Source organism: Piliocolobus tephrosceles, chromosome 8, assembly GCF_002776525.5.
Source record: "Piliocolobus tephrosceles isolate RC106 chromosome 8, ASM277652v3, whole genome shotgun sequence".
NCBI lineage: Eukaryota > Metazoa > Chordata > Mammalia > Primates > Cercopithecidae > Piliocolobus > Piliocolobus tephrosceles.
This window is the reverse complement of record NC_045441.1, coordinates 20,712,459-20,737,745: the sequence shown is the minus strand read 5'-3', so window position 1 is coordinate 20,737,745 and position 25,287 is coordinate 20,712,459. Positions and strand designations below refer to the sequence as shown.

At 38.8% G+C, this 25,287-nt stretch overlaps 1 protein-coding gene across 2 annotated transcripts in view; it reads left to right on the top strand.

Moving 5' to 3' along the window:
* Positions 1 to 8,113: 8,113 nt before the first annotated feature.
* Positions 8,114 to 25,287, top strand: part of GARS1 (glycyl-tRNA synthetase 1) — a 42,347-nt gene continuing 25,173 nt past the window's right edge. The window contains exons 1-7 of one of the 2 annotated variants that reach the window (XM_023188382.1): positions 8,211 to 8,510; positions 9,190 to 9,307; positions 12,134 to 12,235; positions 13,290 to 13,392; positions 14,376 to 14,517; positions 16,054 to 16,142; positions 16,517 to 16,593. In XM_023188382.1, the coding sequence (XP_023044150.1) occupies positions 13,335 to 13,392; positions 14,376 to 14,517; positions 16,054 to 16,142; positions 16,517 to 16,593 (366 nt within the window). In that variant the 5' untranslated portion in view covers positions 8,211 to 8,510; positions 9,190 to 9,307; positions 12,134 to 12,235; positions 13,290 to 13,334. Of the gene's footprint in view, positions 8,511 to 9,189; positions 9,308 to 12,133; positions 12,236 to 13,289; positions 13,393 to 14,375; positions 14,518 to 16,053; positions 16,143 to 16,516; positions 16,594 to 25,287 lie in introns of both variants that reach the window. The other variant, XM_023188381.2, reaches the window with a different exon arrangement.

The window sequence follows — 25,287 nt, the reverse complement described above, 5'->3', positions numbered from 1 at the left end:
GCCTGGCACATAGTAAGTGCTTGGTAACCTTTATTGAATGACTATGTGACAGGTGTAGGACTCTCGTGCAGCATAGAAGATTCACAGAGGACACTACCTCACTCCCACGACATACACGTTTAAGTCCTAAGAGGTCTCTTGAAGGCCAAAAGTTTGGTCATTCAGTGTCAAGTTGGAACACAGGAGTCCTTTCAAAGGTTCAGAATCCCATCACTAGGATCCAGTTTCCACCAGAGCAACACATGACCATTTCTCCCTGAGACCCTGGCATTGTCACAGTCAGTGAACAGGTCTCCATTTCTTCTGGCACCCACAGGTCTTGATTCTGCAGGCTTTCATCTCAGAGAAAATCTTGTCACTCTGGCCACTTCTGCTTCTCACCCTCCAAGCCCCTGAATGCCACCCCCGCAAGCCTACTTTAACAGATTAGAAGATAAAGTTTTCCCTTACCTATGCCCTGGGAATCAAGGAGGGAGGGAAGGGAAACATACCTCTTCCCTCCTGATGCTTCTGTACCAGTGAAATCAAAAGAGAATTAAATCTTACAACAAATGGCACTGCTTCAGCTATTGACACAATCCCACAGAATTCAAGGGACCTCACCTCCTCATTTTTGGAGGACAGAGGCTGAAACAAATCTTTGCTAAGGGAGGCTGGAAGTTGGGGCAAAACATTATTAATGGGTCACGGGCCAGAAAGGAGAGTCAATGAGAGAGGATTAATGAGGCCAGATCATCTGGCCCACCAGCTGGGCTCACTTATCCGCATTCTGAGGCTTCTTCATTGCACCTATCTGCTTTGGTTCTTGCTAGGGCTGCGTGAGCCTAAGAAAATAAGACTAAAAAAATCAAGCCTTGTGTATTAGTCTGTTTTCATGCTGCTGATAAAGACACACCGAAGAGTGGGCAATTTATAAAAGAAAGAGGTTTAATTGGACTTACAGTTCCACGTGGCTGGGGAAGCCTCACAATCATGGCAGAAGGCAAGGAGGAGTAAGTCACATCTTACATGGATGGCAGCAGGCAAAGACAGTTTGCCTAATAACCATCATATCTCATGAGACTTATTCACTATCATGAGAACAACACAGGAAAGACCTACCCCTATGATTCAGTTACCTCCCACTGGGTCTCTCCCACAACATATGGGAATTCAAGATGAGATTTGGGTGAGGACACAGCCAAACCATATCACTTTGGAACTCTCAGCTTCTCAAGGGGTAAATGTTGATTAAATGACTATACAACAGGTGCCAGGGCTCTTACATGGCACAGAAGATTCAGGGAGGATACTACCTCACTGCTGTGACACTCATTGTCAAAGCCCCAGGAGGCACCTTGAAGGAACCTCCCTTCTCAAGAAAAGGAATCGTATACTCGGTTCAGGGAAGATCCCTGTATTAGTTATCTACCGTTATGTAACAAATTACTCCAAAACTAGCAGCTTAAAAAACAACAAATATTTATTGTCTCAATGTTTTTGAAATTCAAAAATATGGGAGAAGCTTAGCTGGCAAGTTGTGGATCAAGGTCGTTTATAAGGTTAGATTCAAGAGGTCATCTGGGGCTACAGTCATTTGAAGGTTGGACTGGGGCTGGAAAATCTACCTCCTGCATGGCTCACCCCCATGGCTGTTGGCAGGAGGCCTCAGCTCCTCACTGACTATTGGTAGTAATCATAAAAAAGCTGGAGTGGCTATATTAATGTTAGGCTGAACAGATTATAAGATACAAAGTATATTTTGAGATGAAGAAGAATATTTCATAATAATAAAAATGTCATTTGCCAGTAAGATATAACAATTATAAATGTGTACATGCCTCATAACAAATTCAAAATACATAAAACAAGCATGAAAGAACTAAAGGGAAAAATAGACAGATCCACAGTCGTGGTTAGATATTTTAATTTCCTCGCTTAGTTACTGATAGAACTAGATAAAAAATTAGTAATGATCATGAAAGTTGTCAGAGTCTAAGTGGAATTACTTATGTCAAACTCTAACAAAAATAAATAAATAAGGCTGGGAGGCTGAGAAGTGAGGCGGTGGCGGCGAGAGGGGGGCTTGTACACATATCTGTGATAAGAACTCAATTACAAAGACTCTCTGAAGAGCTCTTACCCGCCCATGCCTGTAACAAGAAGTTTTGTCAAAGACTTCCCAAACTGCTACATGGATCACAAGGACAGCCAGCCAGATGTACAAGAACACCTGCCTGACACACTGTCTTCACTAATGAACTGGCTTCAACTCCTGTGATAAGCTGCTGTAACCAATATTCTCTTTGTTTCAAAGCAAATTATGTGTACTTTTCCCTGTTGCCTTTAAAAGCTTCCCTTTGCCTCAGCCTCTTCAGATATGCCTATGGTCCCAAGAGCCCCATGTCCTGGATTTGCAAGTCCCCTGCACATCTCAAATAAACTCAATATCTCTGGAGAATCTCCCTCTGTCTGTTATTTGGGTTGAAGTAATATAGAAGACCTGAACAACACTATCAACCACCTTGATCTAATTGACATGTATAAAACACAACATACAATAACTGGATAATACACACTTTTTAAGTACACATGGAGTGTTCGCCAAGATATACCATATGTTGAGTCATAAACAAGTCAATAAATTTCAAAAGGCTTTCTCAGATTACACAGGAATTAAACTAGAAAGCAACAATTAAAATAATAGGATATGTTAAAAAGCCCTAAATATTTGGAAATTAAACAACACTCTTCTTGATAAGGAGTAAGTCAAGGAAGAAATCAAAAAGAAAATTAGAAAGTACTTTAAACTAAATGAAAATGAAAACAATGTATCAAAAATTTGTGGATTTAACTAAAGCAGTAAGTAGAAGGAAATCTATAATTTCAAATGTTTGTCTTAGAAGAAAGGCTTATAAATTTTCATACTGAGAAGCTAAAAAAGAAGAGCAAATTAAACCCAGAGTAAGTAAAAAGGAAAACTTATAAAGATAAAAGTGGAAATCAATGGAATAGAAAATAGACAGAATAATAGAGAACATTAACAAACCCAAAACTTTTATGTTTAACAAAATTGATAAAGTTGTAAACTTTTAGCAAGACTAATCAAGAAAAGAGAGGGAGAGAAAAAAACTAATTACTGGTATCAGGAATGAAAGAGGAGATTTCATTCCAGATCTTATACATATATTCAAATAATAATACTGGAATATTATGAACAACTTTAAAACAATAAATCTGATAACTTACATGAAATGGCCAGATTCCTTGAAAAACAAAACTTACCAAAAGTGGCAAAAGATGAAATAGAAAGCATGGATGGCTCTGCATCTGCAAAAAAACTTTTCCACAAAGAAAACTCCAGAATTCACTGGTGAATTCTATCAAATGGTTATGGAAGAAATGATAACAATCTTACAAAGACTGAAATTTCAGAAAATAGAAGAGAAAGAAACTCTTATTTTATAAAGCCAGGCCAAGACCTGACAAAGATACAAGAAAAGAAAATGATAAGCTGATATTTTTTATGAACATACAGGCAAAAATCTTTATCAAGATGTTAGTAAATAAAATCCAGCAGAATATAAGAAAGACAAAATCAAGTTGAATTTGTTAACATTACATTAATAGAGAAATATTGAACACTCTTCCCTCTAAGATCAGGAACAAGGCAAGATGTTCATTCACTGCTTCTATTCAATATTGTGCAAGATGACCCAGACTATGCAACCACGCAGTAAAAGAAAAAGGCGTAAATATTGGAAAGAAAGAAGTAAAACTGATTCTATTTACAAAAGATATGCATATTAATATAGAAAATCCTAAGGAATCTACAACCCCTGCCCCTACAAAACAAATAATAGCACTAATAAGTGAAAGTTTCAACATCACTATACAAAATCAATTTTATTTCTCTACATTAACAGCAAACCAATGGAAAATAAAATAACATTTACAAGACTCAAAGAATAAAATACTTAGGAATACATTTATTTACCAAAATGCATTCAGTCCTTTAAACTATGAATTCTCCCCAAATTAACCTACAGGTTCACAATACCAGCAGGTATTTTTAAAAAGTTGGCAAGTCAATTCTAAAATATATATAGAAATAGAAAGAACCCGGAATAGAAAAACAATTTTGAAAAAGAAGAAAGGATAGACAATATACATTATTTGACTTCAAGAATTATCCTCAAGCAACAGTCATCAAGGAAGTGTGATACTAGCATAAAAAGTATTGATAGATAAATGGATCATTAGAACAGAATAGAGACCCCAGATACAGACCCACCTTATATGGTCAACTTGTTTTTGACAAAGGCACTACAGCTGATCAATGGCAATAATTTTTTGTAAGCTCTTCTTTTTTCCAACAAATGGTGCTGTAGCAACTGGATATCTATATGGGAAGCGTCAGGCCTCTGAGCCCAAGCTAAGCCATCCTATACCCAGTGACCTAAATGTATACATCTAGATGGCCTGAAGCAACTGAAGATCCACAAAAGTGAAAATAGCCTTAACTGATGACATTCCACCATTGTGATTTGTTTCTGCCCCACCCTAACTGATCAATGTACTTTGTAATCTCTCCCACCCTTAAGAAGATTCTTTATAATCTCCCCCAAATTTAAGAAGGTTCTTTGTCATTCTCCCCACTCTTGAGAATGTACTTTGTGAGATCCACCCCCTACCCCCAAAACATTGCTCTTAACTCCACCACCTATCCCAAAACCTGTAAGAACTAATGACAATCCCACCACCCTTTGCTGACTCTCTTTTCGGACTCAGCCTGCCCACATCCAGGTGAAATAAACAGCCGTGTTGCTCACACAAAGGCTGTTTGGTGGTCTCTTCACACGGACATGTGAAACGGGAAGAATGAACTTTGACCCTTACCTAAAACCATACACAAAAATTAATTCAAGATGCATCATAGACCTAAACACAAAACTATTAACATTTTGGACAAAAATATGGATGAATATCTGAGTGTAGGCAAAGATTTTTTAGAACCCAGAAAAAAAAAAGAAATTGATAAATTAGACTTTATCAAAATTAAAAATTTCTGCTTATCGAAATCATCATTAACAAATAGGCACGCCACAGACTGGAAGAAGATATTCATGAAACACGTACCTAGCAAAAGACTGTATCCAGCATATCTAAAATTCCTATAATTCAATATTAAAAAGCAAAGACAAAAAAATGTGGATGTTTCACAAAAGAAGAGGTACAAATGACCACTAAGCACATGAAAACACAGTCAACTCTATTAATCACCAGGAAAATGCATAAAAGCCACAAACAGATACAGCTGTTAGAATAGCTAAAATCTGGAAGGCCAGCAACATCAAATGTTAACGAGGATGTGGAGCAACTAAAACTCTTACATGTTGCTCATGAGAACATAACATAATACAACCACATTGGAAAAACGTGACAATCTAATAAAATTAAATATGCATCTATCGTTTGACTCAGCAATTCAGCACCTAGATATTTACCCAAGATAAATAAAAACATATATCTACAAAAAAAGATGTATGAGAATGTTCACAGTAGCATTATTCATAATGGTCTAGAATATGAAACAACCCAAATGTCTATCAACTAGTGAATAAATTAATAAATTATAGTATACTCACACAATGGGATGCTACAGAGCAAAAAAGGGCAAATTTCTGATATGTGAAACAATATGGATTAATCTCTCACACATTATGGCCAATTAAAGACATCAGACACAGAGTACATATTACATGATTTCATTTATACAACAGTCTAGATCTAAGAGGAAATAGTGATTGCCTGGTTGTGGAGGGTGGGACGACCAGGATGACATGCAAGGGAACTTTGTGGGGTCAGGGAAAAATGTTCTTTATCTTGCTTGGTGTTGGGGTTACAAGAGGGTGTTGTTTTGTTGAAACTCGTTGAACTATACATATTTGTTCATTTTAATGTATGCAAAATGTATTTCCCTCAAAGAAATGAACTTTAATAAAGAAAGAAAAATATATGATCATACATACACAATACTAGGGCCTCTTGCAGGGTACTTAAAGAGCCCAACCGAGAAAGGGGCTAAACTCACTTGAAGCTTCATTAGCTATGTAGAAAATCTGCCTCTGCCCCCAGCTCACATTCTGGCCCAACACTCACTCAGTTGTGTGACCATGGACAAGCTGTTTGATATCTCAGTCCCTTGAATCCCACATGTGAAAACTGGGAATAATTATAGAAGCTATCTCACTAAATTGGTGAATAAATTCCATGAGATAAATTAGAACGAAATGGTACATAGTGAGTCCTCAACAAACGTAAACTATTATCATTATTGTGCAGACACAGGAAAACAGTTTGGGAAATTCTGCCAAGGGCCATGAAGGACCTACTGAAGTGTCTTGAGAAGAGAAGGGACACAGTCAGATTTGCCTTTCACAAATAATGACTGGGCCGAGCGCAGTGGCTCACGCCTATAATCCCAGCACTTTGGGAGGCCGAGGAGGGTGCATCACGAGGTCAGGAGTTCAAGACCAGCCTGACAAAAACGGTGAAACCCTGTCTCTACTAAAAATAAAAAAATTAGCTTGGCGTGGTGGCACGCGCCTGTAATCCCAGCTACTCAGGAGGCTGAGGAAGGAGAATCGCTTGAACCGTGAGGCGGAGGTTGCAATGAGCCAAGATCATGCCACTGCACTCCAGCCTGGGTGAAAGAGCGAGAGTCTGTCTGAAAAAAAAGAAAGAAAGAAAGAATGACTGAAGCAGCAGTGGGAAGGATGAATTGGTGGGGGAGGAGGGAAGAACAGATTTAGAGTCCTTTCAGGACTGTTCTAACATGAAAATGGATGAGACATTATTGATCTAAGGAATTCTTTAGAAATAAAATACAGTTTTATTCAAAGGATATAGAATTTCAACATTTTAATAAAAATCTAAATAAAAATAAAAGTAATACTTAAAATGATTTTCACATTTAAAAATATTAAAATAAATTCAAAATTACCTAGTAAAATAAAAGTCAAATAAATTATAATTAATATCAAATCTTGAAATGAAAGTGTTTAAAAATATAACTGTTCAATATTGCAGAAGGTTCTTAAGCAATCCACCCTGCTCATGTTGAATTGGAAGAACTTCTCCAGAACCGCACACTGGAATGGGAAGAGAACAAACATGGACTTTCATCCTATTAGGAAAGGAGACTTCATTATAGTGAGCCCGTCTACTCCTGCACACCCCTGGGTGGGATTGTGGGTGATAGGAGATGTATGTGTTCCGCTTCAGTGGATACTGCGGAAGAGCTCCCAAGTGGCTGGCTACACCAGTTGACACTCCCCTGAGCAGTGTAGGAGAGTCTCAGAGGGTCACTTGGCATTTTCCATCATTTTCATTTCAGCCATTTTTGCAGGTGTGCGCAATGCTCTTTTTTATAACCAACACATTATTTTTCTCTTCCTTTTCTGGAGGGGGAACCCAGCTTTTCTAGGCCCTCCACTCTTTGGGCAGGAGGAACCTAATGTGGGGCAGGCGGAAGTCATCTCTGGGTGGTTGGTCTGCTGGGGCCTAACCACAGGAGGCAGACAGACTGACGCTATGCCAAGCAGAAGGGCTTATCAGGCACCTCTTGCCTTTCCTCATCTCTGCTGGTTCAAATCCTGCTCGCCCCGCAAGGGCAGATTGGAATTTACCTTCTCCAGAAAGCCTGGGGTGACCCTTTCTCCTCACTCCTCCGCCTTTCGCCAGCTTTTGTCTTGACATCGGCGGACCAGGAATGTATGACACTGGGAAAATCATTAACCTCTCTGGGCCTATTTCCTCATCTGGGGAACATCTGCACTTGAGCAACGTAAATCTAAGGTCCCTATCTGATTTGATGTTTTGCGACCCTTCTAAGGCGCAGGGCGCGAAAGAACAGAAACAGAAGTGTGCGTTCAAGGAGGTCCGCTGGGGTGTCACTCGTGTAAGAACCTATGCTTTGAAGGTTCTCGTGTGCCTCGGCCTGCAGGTCTCGCTCAGAGCTGTGTCCTTGAACATCCACCCCACCCTGCTAGGGTGGCTTGACGCACTTCTGTACAAATCTGTTCACTCGCAGCCCTACCCCTCGCCCGAGCCGGAGAAAACCCTACGATGTGTCCTTCCGGGTTTTGTGTCGAATCTGCCGCGGCTACTCCGCACCGCGTAGTGGGGTGGGGAATGTGCGGCAGCACGCGCGCCGCGGCGTTTACGCGGCGATTTCATCATGCTCCGGGCCGGGCCTCGCGCGTCGCTTCCGTCGCCACCCTCTCTAGACCGCCCAGGGCCGCCGGCTCATGCCCTCTCCGCGTCCAACGCTGCTTAGAGGTGCTCGCGCCGCTCTACTGCTGCTGCTGCCGCCCCGGCTCTTAGCCCGGCCCTCGCTCCCCCTCCGCCGGGTCCTCAGCGCGCCCTCCTGCGCCCGGATCTCCTTCCCCGCCGCCTCCTGGAGCAGCATGGACGGCGCCGGGGCTGAGGAGGTGCTGGCACCTCTCAGGCTAGCAGTGCGCCAGCAGGTACCGGTGTTTTGCGCCCTCTGCTAAGCCTTCGGCTCTTCTTCCAGGGCCCTCTTCTGGCTATCCTTCCCTCCTCCCCGAGGAACTGTCCTCCTCTTCGGTTACCCCTTTCTTTCCATTCATCCTCTGGCAAAGTCTTCTTCGCCTCCCCCACTTTGGTCCCAAGTCCCCCGTGCTTCAGCCACCTTATCTCCCGCGGACCTCCGTTCTCCTCTCTTTTTGGATGACTCCCTGGAACCCCTCCGACTTCCTGCGTCTCTCTCCTCTGGCTCTGTTTCCCTTCCCCATTCTGTCACAGCCCGCGTCTCCTCTTATTTCCAGTGGGGCTGGGATCTGTGACCCTTTGGTTCTCCTCGCCTCCTAACTGAATAACCTTCAGTTTTCCAGGCTCTGCTGTACTCTGTGCACCTTGGGTGGAAAGCTTCCTAATACTTTCCGTGGTCAATGATGAGCCGAAAAACTGCCGGTTCTTTTGTCTTACGGCCAGGCCCTTTAATCTTCAGGACGCTTTGAATAAATAGTGTTTCCTCCTTAACATCTTCCTTCATTCAGTGCTTAGTTTAGCCGAATGATTGAGAAAACAGAGTTGAACGTGGATGTGGGGAGGTGTCGAACTTTTCTATTAATGCTGTAAACTCATCATCCTTTGCTCGTGTCATCTTTTCTGGCTTCTGAACAGGCCATTTGGAACCAGTGAGCTCTCAGATCGTAAACCTGGGAAACTAAATGTTGCGGAGTTACTTGGTGATGTCAGCCATCCTTAGTATGGAATATTTTGAAATTTGATTTTCCCGAAGGTGAGGGAAGGTTTCATGGGCTGGAGGGCTTGGTGATTTAATATAGACCTCCTTTACCTAGGGCACTGCCATAGAGATTAGAATTTAGAGATGGCGAAGAAAAGATTATTTCAGATGATTCCCATATCCAATTAGGGAGAGCCAGAAGCTTGCAGTAGGACCCCGAGATCGATGACCTAGTAGTAAACACCAAACGGGTTTCTCCTGCATGGGCGCCTGATGCAATAATTTGCCTTAGCTACAGAGGGTGGAACCCTCTCTCGGAAATAATTCATTGGGGCATAGCTGCCGCAAATTCAGCCACTTTGCCATCTGTCCTCTTCGCTGGTTTGAGCCTGACCGATATAAATAGCCTTTCATTTTGAAATATCACCACGGGCTTAACTTTTTTCTTCCTGATTGGTGTCAGAACACAGATTGTATTTTCTCTGTCTTCCTCCACCCACCTTCCATTCCACAAATAAAATTAGGTGTGGTTCTTTTGTCTTTTCTTAACTTGCCATTTTTTAAAATATCCTTCCCTTTAGAAGGGAGCATACAACTAATTTGGGGAAAAAAAAACCACACCCAAACCCCTCCCTCTGCCACGTTAGCTCGGAACTGCAGTGAAAATCATCCATCGGTAGTTAACTAAAGTAAACTTTGATCGCGGCAGCTTTCCGATGCTGTTACTGCCCTGTGTACTGTTTATATTGTCTTGATTATTAATTGTTTTGTACTTTAAGATATTTTCCGAATATGTGAGTTAGTTGATTTAAATTAGTTTGGTTATTTTTTCTAATTTTCCAGGAACACACATATATCAGTTAGTTAATTGTGTGAATTATTGAGTCCGATGTCAGCTGAAAGATAATTTAAAGAGGATCTAATTTTACCCACTTTTTGTTTATGGGGAAATGAGACACACTGTCACCCCTATCCATTTTGGATAATTCCATTGTGAAGTGCAATTGAAAGCCTTTCCGGAGTGGGATTTTTACTTAACAACTGGTCTTGTTAGTAGCACATGTTTCATAGAAATTTGTTAATTTGGAAAATGAATGAGTGAGCTTGTCACTTTAAGAAAACAGTGGTTACTATTTGTGGCCAATAATAACCTTTGGAGAAATTTTAGAATTTGAGAAAACGTGTATCTTTTGCTGTGAGTTTGGCAGCTTCACAGTCCTTAAAGATATTTGTGATGAGATGAGTGGTGATATTAACAAACGTGGATTTTTTTTTTTTTTTTGATAGTAGTTGGATAATCTGCATAACTCAGTGAACCAATGTTTTTCCAGGTGACCAGTGCATGATATGAAATCAGGTATTGGTGAAAGAGCCATTCAAAGCTTAAGATACATTAATAGATTTATTTTAACAGTACAAAAAATTCGTTGCTATAGTTTCTGAGTTAGAAATAACCTTGAAGAAAGTAACACTTGTCAGAATTTTGAGGTAGTATCAAAGAATATCCACAATTATGCGAAACGGCTTTTAAAATTATTTTTCCTTTTCCACCTACGTATGTCTTTCTTCATATACTTTACCCAGAACGTCATATTGCAAAAGAAGCAGACTTTCCACATTGATCTTCTAGGATAATTCACAGATTACATTTACCAAAATAATAAGTGCTAAACTCAAAATTTAAAAACCCACAAGGAAACAATCCACCTTGATTGAGACTCAGGGGAAATGATAATAGAATTAGATTCTCCAAAAGTATTAGAATAATCACATACTTTTAAAATGCTTAAGATAATTTTTTAAAATAGAAGGAGGACTCAAAGACATGAGCAAAGAACAAGAGACTACCAAAAACAATCTTGCAGTGTGAAAATGAACCACATATTGTATGGAAATGGATCACTGAAATTAAAACCTCTGTTGGGTGCCCAAGGGCTCTATCAATTTAACAACTTTAATTACTCAGCTGAAAGTTTTTCATCCTATATAGGTAATATTTTGTTTGTTTTCTCATATGACCTAGTTCACCATATTACTATAAATACGGAATTAGTATAGGTTGTTGGAAGTTAATAAAATAATTCAGAAATATTAGCAAGGAAAAAATTCCAACTATAAAGAGAAAGGCAAAGGAAGATGAGCCAGCAGTGACTGAGAAGAATGATCAGAGAGGTGGGAGGAAAACTGAATAATATTTTTTTGTTTTTTGTAAGCGAGAGGAGAGAGATTTAAGAGGGTGGTCAATTTATTGGTTCTTCTGTGTTCTCAGTACAAATCTTGCTCTTTCTTACTTTTTAATCAATGCTTTTCTCCCCTCCTTTTTCTCCCCTCTATACCCAAAGGAAAAAATTCACCATGTGAGCAGTTATTTGTTAATTTGCCTGTATGTTCTTCTAGATTATAAGTGAAGAGGGCAGAGACCTTCATTCATAATGACCACTCGCATAATAAACATTCAAATTGCATCATTCTTTTTTTTTTTTTTTTTCATTTTGAGACGGAGTCTCACTTTGTCGCCCAGGCTGGAGTGCAATGACGTGATCTTAGCTCACTGCAGCCTCTGCCTTCCGGGTTCAAGTGATTCTCCTGCCTCAGCCTCCCGAGTGGCTGGGATAACAGGCGCCCACCACCACGGCTGGCTGATTTGTGTATGTTTAGTAGTGATGGGGTATCACCATGTTGGCCAGAATGATCTGAAACTCCTGACCTCATGTGGTGAAGAGGGCCTTCCAAAGTGCTGGTATTACAGGCGTGAGCCACCACACTTGACCTGAATTGTATCATTCTTACATAGACTTTAAAAGGCATGCTTAAAAACACATTTCTAACATTTCTTGACTTCTGAAACCAATCCTGAACATAATTATTTTTGTTGGCTAGGGAGATCTTGTGCGAAAACTGAAAGAAGATAAAGCACCCCAAGTAGATGTAGACAAAGCAGTGGCTGAGCTCAAAGCCCGCAAGAGGGTTCTGGAAGCAAAGGTGAGTCCTGGGATGCTAAAATAGGAACGTAAGTAGGTATGGGATTGTTCATCTTTCATTTCTTTGGATGGGAGAGACCTAGAAAAGTTTCTGAACAAGTATCATTTGGTTTATCTGTTTATCCATAATGCCTTCTCCTTTCCCTCTACCTGGTAGGCTCCTCATCCTTTCAAAATGTCAACTTTTTAATAACGCCTTCCTGACCCTGCAAATTCTGGACTCAGTACACTACATGAATTTCCATGGAAAGGATTGTGCTCTTCTTTACGACTTCTCTTATGTCTGGAAATAATGATTTTTGTTTGTTTGTTTTAAGGAAAAGGTCTGTTTATTTGATACCTGCTCCCAGACCTTTCAAACAATAGATCTCCCATAGATCTCCCATCACCAAACTTAAGTTGTTTGGGGTTTTTAATTAATTATTTTGCTATAGCAATCCATTAACAATTCAAATATTGCTTATATTGCTTATCAGTATCTACATTGAAGTAAACTTAGTCTTTTTTTTTTTTTGAGATGGAGTCTCGCTCTGTTGCCCAGGCTGGAGTGCAATGGTGCGATCTCAGCTCACTGCAACCTCTGCCTCCCAGGTTCAAGTGGTTCTCCTGCCTCAGCCTCCCAAATAGCTGGGATTACAGGTGCCCGCCACCACGTCCGGCTAATTTTTGTATTTTAGTAGAGACGGTGTTTTGCCGTGTTGGCCAGGCTAGACTTGAGCTCCTGACATCAGGTGATCCACCACTTCGGCCTCCCAAAGTACTGGAATTACAGGCATGAGCCACCGCACCTGGCCAAGCTTAGTCTTGTAATCTTGGAAATGATCATATATTTTCCTAAATGATGAAGTAAAGGTATCTTTTATATTACTCAAAGGGAAAAAAAAGACCTGTGGCTTCTATTGTTTTTAACCTATCAAAATCTTGTCTGTTTGATAAATTTTATATTTAATTCTGGTGAGGAATAAACTAAATTCAGATACTTATGTATACTTATGTATAAGTTCAGATTCCCACCCACCCCTCCAATCACTCACTTTTTATTTAATCTCTAACAGGAGCTGGCGTTACAGCCCAAAGACGATATTGTAGACCGAGCAAAAATGGAAGATACCCTGAAGAGGAGGTTTTTCTATGATCAAGCTTTTGCTATTTATGGAGGTAAGGGATTAACAACAAAAAGAACTGTTGTGTTGTTAGTGGCTCTAATATCGAGAACATGGCTTGCCTGTTGGTATCCGCTTGTATCGGGCTACGAAGCAGAGGATAGATATTTTGCTTTTGTTTGCTTGGAGTCACCATTTGGTGTAATACCTGTTATTTTTCTCCACTGTATTTATTCTTGGAGAGCACTATTTTCTATTAGGATGTAGGGAATTGTTGGCGGCCCATGTATGCATTTGATGTGTCTGTGTACTCATGTACTCTTTTGGGCCATTGTAGTACTGGCTAACTATACTGTGCCCCTTCACACAGGGGCGGTGATAAAACAGTCCTTAGTTTATTCTTTATGGTCATCTGCCAGGAGAAAGCATTCTTCCCAGGGATGTAGATAAATCACTCTGAATGCCATATGAAGGTATATAGGCAAATACAATTCACTGATGAAATGTAAAACTGTATTTTTCATAGTCAGTAGATTATTACAACAACGTTAGACATATAATACTTTGCCACTGAAAGTTGACTTGAGTTTGGCTAAGCAGATCTGTAAATGTTTACCCTTTTGAGGTTAAATAGTGCCTCAAATACCCAGGAATAAAGTAGAGAATTGGATGCTAAAATTATAGATCATTGTTATCAGATGTGAGAAATTATTTTCTAATTTTTATGGCAGAAAACTATAATCTTATTTCATTCTGTTTCTTGTACAAGGGGGAACTTTTGTTGTAGATTTTGGGCTAGTCCTGCTTGAAATTAGGGAATAAATAGGAAATTAGTAAATGGTGTAAGAGCTTTTTTATTTTACTTCCATCAGCTAGCTGAAAGTAAGGCTCTTCATTATTGAGGGATTTGCATTGTTGACTTGAATACACTTTTAGGGAGTATGTGAAGTCTTGTAGGTATCAGTTTCTCATGTCTCCTTGCCTTCATTTGTTCAGAGTAACAAGGTAAAGTACATGTTTTCCTCTCATATTCTATAGGTGTTAGTGGTCTGTATGACTTTGGGCCAGTTGGCTGTGCTTTGAAGAACAATATTATTCAGACCTGGAGGCAGCACTTTATCCAAGAGGAACAGATCCTGGAGATCGATTGCACCATGCTCACCCCTGAGCCAGTTTTAAAGTGAGATCCTACTTTGGAGTGGGGGGAATCCTACTTTAAATAAAACAACTTATTAAATTATTTAATATACTTATCTAAATAACTTCCTGATTATAAAGAACTACTCATGTTCATGTAGAAAATCTGGAAAATATGGAAAAACAAAGAAACATATACCTTCTGCTCACAGATAGCAATGTTAAGATGATTGTGTTTGTCCTTCCAATCTGTTTTTTCTGTATGTCCCTATGTATTTCAGTGTTAGCAGTACACTGCTTATTTTCATGTAATATAGATTAATATATACTCATGTCATTAACTATTCATCTAAAGCATTTTTAATGACAGCATAGTATTGTTTTATGGAAGTGCCATAATATGTTAGTTTGTGCCATATTGAAAGCATTAAGGTGTTTCTCATTTTTGACTGCACTGAATATCTTGATAGATGGATTTTTGGGTGTATCCTTGATTATTTCCTTAATACAAGTTTTTAGAAGTTCTGAGCAAAGGTATATTTGTAGAGATTTTCAATTAAATACTATTTGTATTGAAGTTTCAATGCAGAAACGTAGATTATTCCTACCAACATTATTGAAAGTAGGGCAGAATTTTTTTTTTTTTGAGACGGAGTCTCGCTCTGTCGCCCAGGCTGGAGTGCAGTGGCTTGATCTCGGCTCACTGCAAGCTCCACCTGCTGGGTTCACGCCATTCTCCTGCCTCAGCCTCCCAAGTACGTGGGACTACAGGCATCCACCACCACGTCTGGCCAATTTTTTTTTGTATTTTTAGTAGAGACGGGGTTTTACTGTGTTAGCCAGGGTGGTCTCGATCTCCTGACCTAGTGATCCGCCCGCCTCAGCCTCCCAAAGTAGGGCAGAATTTCAGAATGTGAAACTGAAAGAGGAATTCTTGCCATTTTGTAACTCATCATTATTCATTTAAGGTTGCCTGGTGGAGAGCTAATTTTTACTATTGGCATCCATTAGGTTCTCTTAATAATTTCAGCCAGTTAAGATGAGGAATTCTGGATGGTGGCTCTATAAGATCAAGACTACCTATCCTTTTAGCTACTTGTTCCACCAGTAGGAACTTTGTAGAGATAATACCAATGTCAGTACAGGTTTCAGTGGCAGAAACTACTTTCTTAAGGTTCAATGTCTATACCAAGCTGCCATGAATTCTTAACTAGTCAAATTCCCAATGATTTTGACCTTTGTTTAGATCACTAATAATAATGGCATAGGCATGGATTAATTGATCCTGAAGAATAGTACAGACTTTATGACAACTTGTAGAAAAGAATTGTCTTTTTATTGTGTGGTTAATGTGTTTTTTCTTATGGGAAGGAAGAATGTGGGAGAGGGTGAAAAATAGATTTGAGGAAGAATTTTGTCTGGCATACTGTCTGTCATGGATACATCATTACTATAGATGTGGGAGCTTCCATCCTTGAGATACACAGATATAAACACTGATGGGGAATTATCTTATAAGGTAATATCTATGTGTAATTTGTATGAGAATGACAAATTGAGTTGGCGTTTGTTAATTTAGGACCTCTGGCCATGTAGACAAATTTGCTGACTTCATGGTGAAAGATGTAAAAAATGGAGAATGTTTTCGTGCTGACCATCTATTAAAAGGTGAGGTTCTTCATCTCCTTCAGGTAGGATTGATCAAATTAAAAGGTTTGAACTTTCTCTCAGATGTTCTCCATTAAATGTTTTATTGAGGCATAACATTCAAAGAGTAAAGTGCACAGATGTTAAGTATATAAATCAAGTCCCTTATTTTTTAAAAAAGTTATGTGTAGATTAATTAGTTATATACAGATAATTTTTCTAATTAGCAAATGAATCAAGACAATACCATGACTACTGCTGTAAAATCAACCATGGGATTCATGTAACTTAAGAACTTTATCCATGGATTTACTTTTTAATTGTCCAGCATTGAAACTGAAAAGTGCATTGTCCTTTTTCCCATTGATTATCATATGTCAACACTGTTCTTACAGCTCATTTACAGAAATTGATGTCTGATAAGAAGTGTTCTGTCGAAAAGAAATCAGAGATGGAAAGTGTTTTGGCCCAGGTGAGTACTCTAGAGATGTTATCAGAGTAACCTAGGTGGTTGCTGTCCTTCTTCCAGTGTTTAATGATTGTTGCATTTCCCATTATGCTGACCCTGGCCACATTGTAAAGAAGCAGAGGTTAATACTGTCCTTTATACCATCTCTTTTTTTGCAGTTTTATTTTCTTCTCTCTTTTGTGGCTAACCCTTTATTTCAGCCAAAACTAACAAGTCAGTGTAAATAGGCATTAAATTTGTCTGTCCTTGGAAACTGCTTTTCTGGATTTAATAGCTAAAACCACAGGAGTGACTGATGATGGGTAGTGTTCAGCACTGGTGTGGAGATTTCGGGGCAGATAACTTGAGCACTTTCTCACTATCTATTTGATCTGCCTCTGCTTGGACCCTGATTTTATGCTATTATTCTTAGAACCTCATCAGCAGGTCCCTACTTTTCTGTCCTTGCTTTTCTCAGTTTGCCTGTAGTTCTTTTTTTTTTTTTTTGAGACGGAGTCTCGCTCTGTCGCCCAGGCTGGAGTGCAGTGGCCGGATCTCAGCTCACTACAAGCTCCGCCTCCCGGGTTTACGCCATCCTCCTGCCTCAGCCTCCCGAGTAGCTGGGACTACAGGCGCCCGCCACCTCGCCCGGCTAGTTTTTTGTATTTTTTAGTAGAGACAGGGTTTCACTGTGTTAGCCAGGATGGTCTCAATCTCCTGACCTCGTGATCTGCCCGTCTTCTAAAGTTTTATAATTTGTATATTTAAGCTGACAAATTTTAGATAAGACAAAAAAGAGACCACAGAGATAATTTATTCTGACCTTTTGCCAATTGCAGGAATACTTTCTATATTAGAAGTAGTTCTTATCCTTTTTTTGAGTCATAGACCACCCTAAGAATATGATCAAAACTGCACGTCTCCCTGGGAAGATGCATGTGCTCAGGTATATATGTTGCTAGTGTCTCTCCTCATCTATTGGCTGTTCCATTTAGGCAAAGTACATTTCTCCAACACCATGTTTACTCATGAGGTCTACTGAGGCTCACTTCTTAAATTTTATTTACTTCCTTGGGTGAAAAACAAACAAAAAACCAGTATAGTGATTAAACCTATTCTTTACACCGATTGTGTCTCTCTCTGTGTTTGAATATAGAACTCCCTAATTTGTTGTTTTTTTCTCATGGGAATTACTGGATGCTTTTCCACTGTTGTCCTAATTTTTTTTTAGCATGCTTATTTTTCTCTGTGATAGTTAACTTTCCAACATAGCTAAAATAATTTCTCCTTCATTTACATTGAAAACTCTCTTAATTTGGCTGTTGAATCATCTGCTGATTTATTTTGATCCTTGTGGAGTATAATTTTATCCCTTACTTGAAGCTCATTGTTTTAGTACAGTTACTCATGGTTTAGAAAATTATTTCTTATATTTTGATGCTGTTGAAGCGTTCATCTCATTTTCTTTTCCAAAGGCGTACCCTTTATTAGAAAAAATGGAAAGTGCCTCTAAGTATCCCTAAAATTTTCCATTCAGAATTTTAGATTTACTGAGGTTTTGTATATATATGTTTTCAACCTTAACAGTATCATTCATTTCCAAGTACGTTGTCAGAGTTGGGAAGTAACTAGTTGATTTGACAAGTCAATTTATTGTTTGAGCATTGGCCTTCTCTTTTATTTTAGATCCGTGTTCTAGGAGAGCAATTTGTTTTTTTATTTGCCATATCAGATACATGTACAGCTGTCAATATAATCTTCAGTGAAAAGTTAGGGACCCATGGGAAATGGTGTAGCACTCAGAAACGGCCCTGGTGGATTCACTGGCTGGAAGCCCATCTGTTGCTTAAGCACAGAATAGCGTTTTCTGCACCTTAGTGTCTGACTCCTTTTCAGCTTTATGAAGCACGATTGTTTCTTTAAAGGTCCTGATTCACCTTCTGTGGTAGAAGGATCTCTACTCCTATTATGTGGATTTAACAGCTCAGAACGAATTCTTTTGTTTCTCGTCTCTGTTTTTGCTGGCACATCTCTGGATGTTCCAGTTTTAAAAATCATTTTTAATTTGTTTATGAAAAATTCAAAACATGCGAAATTTTATATGTTAAATAAAAACGTAATAAACAATTATGTACCTATCCCCAGCTTCACTGTTAAATTTTTTTGTATCTATTCCCCTCACTTTACTGACTTCTTTCCCCTAAATTTTGTGTGTAGTAGGGTGGGGACAGAGTCTCACTCTGTAGCACAGGCTGGAGTGCAGGGGCATGAACGTGGCTCACTGCAGCCACGACCTCCTGAGCTCAAGCGATCCTCCTGTCTGGACCTCCCAAAGTGCTAGGATTACAGATGTGAGCCATGGTGCCCAGACTGAATTTTTTTGAAGCAGATCTTAAACATTATTTTATTATACCTGTAAATTTTTCATTATCTATCTCTAAAAGAGAAAAATCCTTTAAAAATAAAGGCTTTTTAAATGATTTAAAAAATGCTTTTCAATCCTCTTACTTTGGGAAATGTTAATAATTTAATATCAAATATTTAATCAGTGTTCATGTTTTCTAGGCTGTCTTAAATATTTCCAGTTTTTAAAATTTGAATTGGGATCCAGATAAAGTCTGTACTTTGTGATTGGTTGGTATGTTTCTTAAATCTCTTCCGGTCTATATGGCCTTCCTTCATTCCCTTTTTTCCCAGCATTTTCATTAAAATTTTTTTCAAGAAGCTGAGTCATTTGTTCCTTATTGTTTTCTACTGGAATTCGGTCTGGATTTGGCTAATTATGTTATTGTAGTGAGGTTACACATGTTCATCTTTTTCTGTATTAGATTTAGAGGCTTGACCAGGTATTTTTGGCAAGACATTTGGTTAAGTGGTGTTATGGCCTCCTGTCCAGAGGTACATAGTACCTGGTCAGCTCTTCTGTGGGCTATGGCCATTGATGTCCATTGTTTAGATGCATTAACTGATGAGGGAGTTTCAAAATGGTGATTTTTATCATTCTTTTTTTTTTTTTTTTTTTTAGCTAGACTATTTCTGTATGGAAAAACTTTTTCTATCAACTATTTGATTTCTCTGAGACACCATTTATAAAGAAAAGTGAGAAAAAGTGCTTAATCCATTTTCCCACCCATTGTCTTTTTTAACCTGTTTTCCTTTAGTTGGTTCCCTAAGATCCTTCAGAATGCACGAGTTCCTGCCTGCCTTTTCCTTTTTTCCTCCTACTGTTGTGAACTTTAGATTTAAATATTTGATATTCAGTCAGTTGCATTTATCTTATTGATGGTTAAATTATCCAGTCTTTGGTGACTAGGAGTTCTCTGCTGAGTCCTTTTGACACAGCCCTAGTAGTCTCTGAAAACTTCCTTTAAGATGACAAGATATTGCCATGTCTTCTTGTACATTTCCTGTCCCAGACTTGGAATCAGACATTTCTCCAAGGAGCCCTCGTACTTACTAGTGGGGATGGTATTGATCACTAATTATAGACCTTGTCAGTGATCTGAGCTAGGAAATTGGTATTTTTTAAAAGGTAAAATTTTCGTGAGTTAATGTAGATACTTAATAGTTTACTTAAAGTTAGGTTTATGGAGTTTTTACTGTGTTAATCTTAAATCTCTCTCCTTCATGTAAACCTCACCAAAAATCTCACTTCTCAGCAACAAAACGTAACTATTGACATGCCTTATCTCCCACTGTATACATTAACAGTCTCAGAATGACAGTACCCACACCACCATCGGCAATATGAATGTTAAAAACAGTTAAAAACATTTTTATTCTTTTCTTTAGGGATATGCCAGCAGTGTGTAGTCTTACAGTCTGATAACTGTATTTAAAGTCACTTGGAGTCATTCTCTCTGTGTGGCTATGTCATCAGCTAGATATGCAGTTAGTCCATGTATTTCATTTTATTTTCAGTATTCAGGGTTTCATTTTTAAAAAGTTGTATTATAATCATATAGCACAATAGCAAAGACTTGGAACCAATCCAAATGTTCATCAGTGATAGACTGGATTAAGGAAATGTGGCACATATATACCATGGAATACTATGCAACCATAAAAAGGATGAATTCACATCCTTTGCAGAGATATGGATGAAGCTGGAAGCCATCATTCTCAGCAAACTATCACAAGGACAGAAAACCAAACACTGCACATTCTCACGCATAGGTGGGAATTGAACAATGAGAACACTTGGACATAGGGTGGGGACATCACACACCTGTCGGGGGGTGGGGTGGTGGGGGAGGGATAGCATTAGGAGAAATACCTAATGTAAATGACGAGTTGATGGGTGCAGCAAACCAACATGGCGCATGTATACCTACGTATCAAACCTGCACGTTGTGCACATGTACTCTAGAACTTAAAGTATAATTTAAAAAAATTAAAATTTGTTTTATAATCATATAAAGCATTTTTTATACCTCTACAGGCAAATCTAAAAAACAAGATATATTTAAGTAGTCTACTATCTCTCTTCCCTTCACCTTCCGTCCTTCCACTTCCCTGCTTCCTGAGGAGTTTTTAACTTGAAACAGCTGCCTGAAGGGCTGTTGAATTTTGTCAAAAGCCTTTTCTGCATCTATTGAGATAATCATGTGGTTCTTGTCTTTGCTTCTGTTTATATGCTGGATTATGTTTATTGATTTGCAAATGTTGAACCAGCCTTGCATCCCAGGGATGAAGCCCACTTGATCATGGTGGATAAGCTTTTTGATATGCTGCTGAATCCGGTTGGCCAGTATTTTATTGAGGATTTTTGCATCGATGTTCATCAGGGATATTGGTCTAAAATTCTCTTTTTTTGTTGTGTCTCTGCCAGGCTTTGGTATCAGGATGATGTTGGCCTCATAAAATGAGTTAGGGAGGATTCCCTCTTTTTCTATTGATTGGAATAGTTTCAGAAGGAATGGTACCAGCTCCTCCTTGTACCTCTGGTAGAATTCAGCTGTGAATCCATCTGGTCCTGGACTTTTTTTGGTTGGTAGGCTATTAATTATTGCCTCAATTTCAGAGCCTGCTATTGGTCTATTCAGGGATTCAACTTCTTCCTAAATTCGGTATTGATGGAACATACCTCAAAATAGTAAGAGCTATTTATGACAAACCCACAGCTAATATCATACTGAATGGGCAAAAACTGGAAAAATTCCCTTTGAAAACTGGCACAAGACAGGGATGCCCTCTCTCACCACTCCTATTCAACATACTGTTGAAAGTTCTGGCTAGGGCAATCAGGCAAGAGAAAGAAATAAAGAGTATTCAGTTAGGAAAAGAAGAAGTCAAATTGTCCCTGTTTGCAGATGACATGATTGTATATTTAGAAAACCCCATTGGCTCAGCCCAAAATCTCCTTAAGCTGATAAGCAGCTTCAGCAAAGTCTCAGGATACAAAATTAATGTGCAAAAATCACAAGCATTCCTATACACCAGTAACAAACAGAGAGCCAAATCATGATTGAACTTCCATTCACAATTGCTTCAAAGAGAATAAAATACCTAGGAATCCAACTTACAAGGGATGTAAAGGACCTCTTCAAGGAGAACTACAAACCACTGCTCAGTGAAATAAAAGACACAAACAAATGGAAGAACATACCATGCTCATGGATAGGAAGAATCAATATCATGAAAATGGCCATACTGCCCAAGGTTATTTATAGATTCAATGCCATCCCCATCAAGCTACCAATGAGTTTCTTCACAGAATTGGAAAAAACTGCTATAAAGCTCATATGGAACCAAAAAAGAGCCCGCATTGCCAAGACAATCCTAAGTCAAAAGGACAAAGCCGGAGGCGTCACGCTACCTGACTTCAAACTATACTACAAGGCTACAGTAACCAAAACAGCATGGTACTGGTACCAAAACAGAGATATAGACCAATGGAACAGAACAGAGTCCTCAGAAATAATACCACACATCTACAGCCATCTGATCTTTGACAAACCTGAGAGAAACAAGAAATGGGGAAAGGATTCCCTATTTAATAAATGGTGCTGGGAAAATTGGCTAGCCATAAGTAGAAAGCTGAAACTGGATCCTTTCCTTACTCCTTATACGAAAATTAATTCAAGATGGATTAGAGACTTAAATGTTAGACCTAATACCATAAAAACCCTAGAAGAAAACCTAGGGAATACCATTCAGGACATAGGCATGGGCAAGGACTTCATGTCTAAAACACCAAAAGCAACAGCCGCAAAAGCCAAAATTGACAAATGGGATCTAATTAAACTAAAGAGCTTCTACACAGCAAAAGAAACTATCATCAGAGTGAACAGGCAACCTACAGAATGGGAGAAAATTTTGGCAATATACTCATCTGACAAAGGGCTAATATCCAGAATCTACAAAGAACTCAAACAAATATACAAGAAAAAAACAAACAACCCCATCAAAAAGAGGGCAAAGGATATGAACAGTCATTTCTCAAAGAAGACATTCATACAGCCAACAGACACATGAAAAAATGCTCATCATCACTGGCCATCAGAGAAATGCAAATCAAAACCACAGTGAGATACCATCTCACACCAGTTAGAATGGCAATCATTAAAAAGTCAGGAAACAACAGGTGCTGGAGAGGATGTGGAGAAATAGGAACACTTTTACACTGTTGGTGGGATTGTAAACTAGTTCAACCATTATGGAAAACAGTATGGCAATTCCTCAAGGATCTAGAACTAGATGTACCATATGACCCAGCCATCCCACTACTGGGTATATACCCAAAGGATTATAAATCATGCTGCTATAAAGACACATGGACACGTATGTTTATTGCGGCACTATTCACAATAGCAAAGACTTGGAATCAACCCAAATGTCCATCAGTGACAGACTGGATTAAGAAAATGTGGCACATATACACAATGGAATACTATGCAGCCATAAAAAAGGATGAGTTTGTGTCCTTTGTAGGGACATGGATACAGCTGGAAACCATCATTCTTAGCAAACTATCACAAGAACAGAAAACTAAACACCGCATGTTCTCACTCATAGGTGGGAACTGAACAATGAGATCACTTGGACTCCGGAAGGGGAACATCACACACTGGGGCCTATCATGGGGAGGGGGAAGGGGGGAGGGATTGCATTGGGAGTTATACCTGATATAAATGATGAATTGATGGGTGCTGACGAGTTGATGGGTACAGCACACCAACATGGCACAAGTATACATATGTAACAAACCTGCACGTTGTGCACATGTACCCTAGAACTTAAAGTATAATAAATAATAATAATAAAATAAAATTAAAAAAAGAAACAGCTGCCTTTTTAAAAAAAATAGAATGTAAACAAAGACATAGATACTTGTATGCCCCCCTTTCTAGATAAATGGTTGCATTCCATACACACTTTTCTCCATTGTGGTTTTCTTCACATAACAAAATATTTCAGAGATTGGTCCCTCATAGTATATAGAGATTGCTTCCTTCCATTTTATAGCTACATAATTCTGCATTGTGTGGATATATTTTACATAACCAGTTGTCCACTGCTGGACATTTGGATTATTTCCCATCTTTAACATTACAGATAGTGCTACATTGAATAATCTTGTGCTTATATCTTTTCATGTTTTTGCTATTGTGTCTTTGGGATAGATGCCTGGAAATGGGATTGCTGGGTCAGAGGATACATACAAATGTAATTTTGTCAGATATTGCCAGATTCCCTCTCCCAGGGGTTTTGATTTCTATCTGTATTGGCAGAATCTTTTTCCTCCTGATTTCTTTTTAAATTATGCCTTTTATTGGAAAGCACTATATATTCTTGAATTACCTGGGAAATAGATGTTCCTCAGGCTCTTTGACTTTTTGCTCTAGTAGGACCAGCTTATATTTACGGTACCCGTGTCTTGAAGGTCACTGGAACAGTTTCCTCATTGATCCAGCCTCTTGGGTAATTGTATAATGTTATTTTGTAGATTCCCCCTAGAAATTCTGTAGAAATAGAGTCTAGAAGGCTTAGTGTTTTAAATCGCGCATTCAAACCTGGAACATGCGGTTAGTGTGAGTGAGTTGCCTTTTTATGCAGTAGAAATACGATTGGATTTATGAGGGGAGCAAACATAATTGCTCTTTATCGAGTAGGTATTATGTACCAGCTCCTGCCTGTGCTAAGTACTTTACATGTTTTGTTTAATCTTCATAATAGTCTTACATAGTGAAGTAGATGCTGTTCTCCCCTGTTCTTAGAGAGGTTACGTAAGACTTAATCTGTAGTCACACAACCCATAAGTGGCATAGAGTTGGGAGATACATCCAGGTCTTTCTGAACTCAAAGCGTCAGTTCTTATGGCCATTAATTGATTTATTGAATTATTTTGTTTCTATTAGGAGACTTTTAAGTTTTAAATATTGCTTACTATTAAATGGTTTGTCATAGCCACTTGAAATTCTTGAATTGGAGGTCATACCTCATTTTACAGGATTTGGCATTGATGATCAATGTATAGAATGTGCAATACACTGGAAAATGCTGAGGTGAATAAGATACAGCTTCTATCTTCTAGGAGCTTAATATCTTAGCTCCTAAGGGAAAGTTCAATGCACATCTAATTACTCATTTGAGGAGAGGGTGGTGGCTATTAATAGTATATTTGCTTGACTGGATCTTTAAAATATAGAGAAATGCAGAAATGCACCTTAAATGTGTTCAGAGTAGTAAAATTCAGCTTTGAAAACTTATTTATGT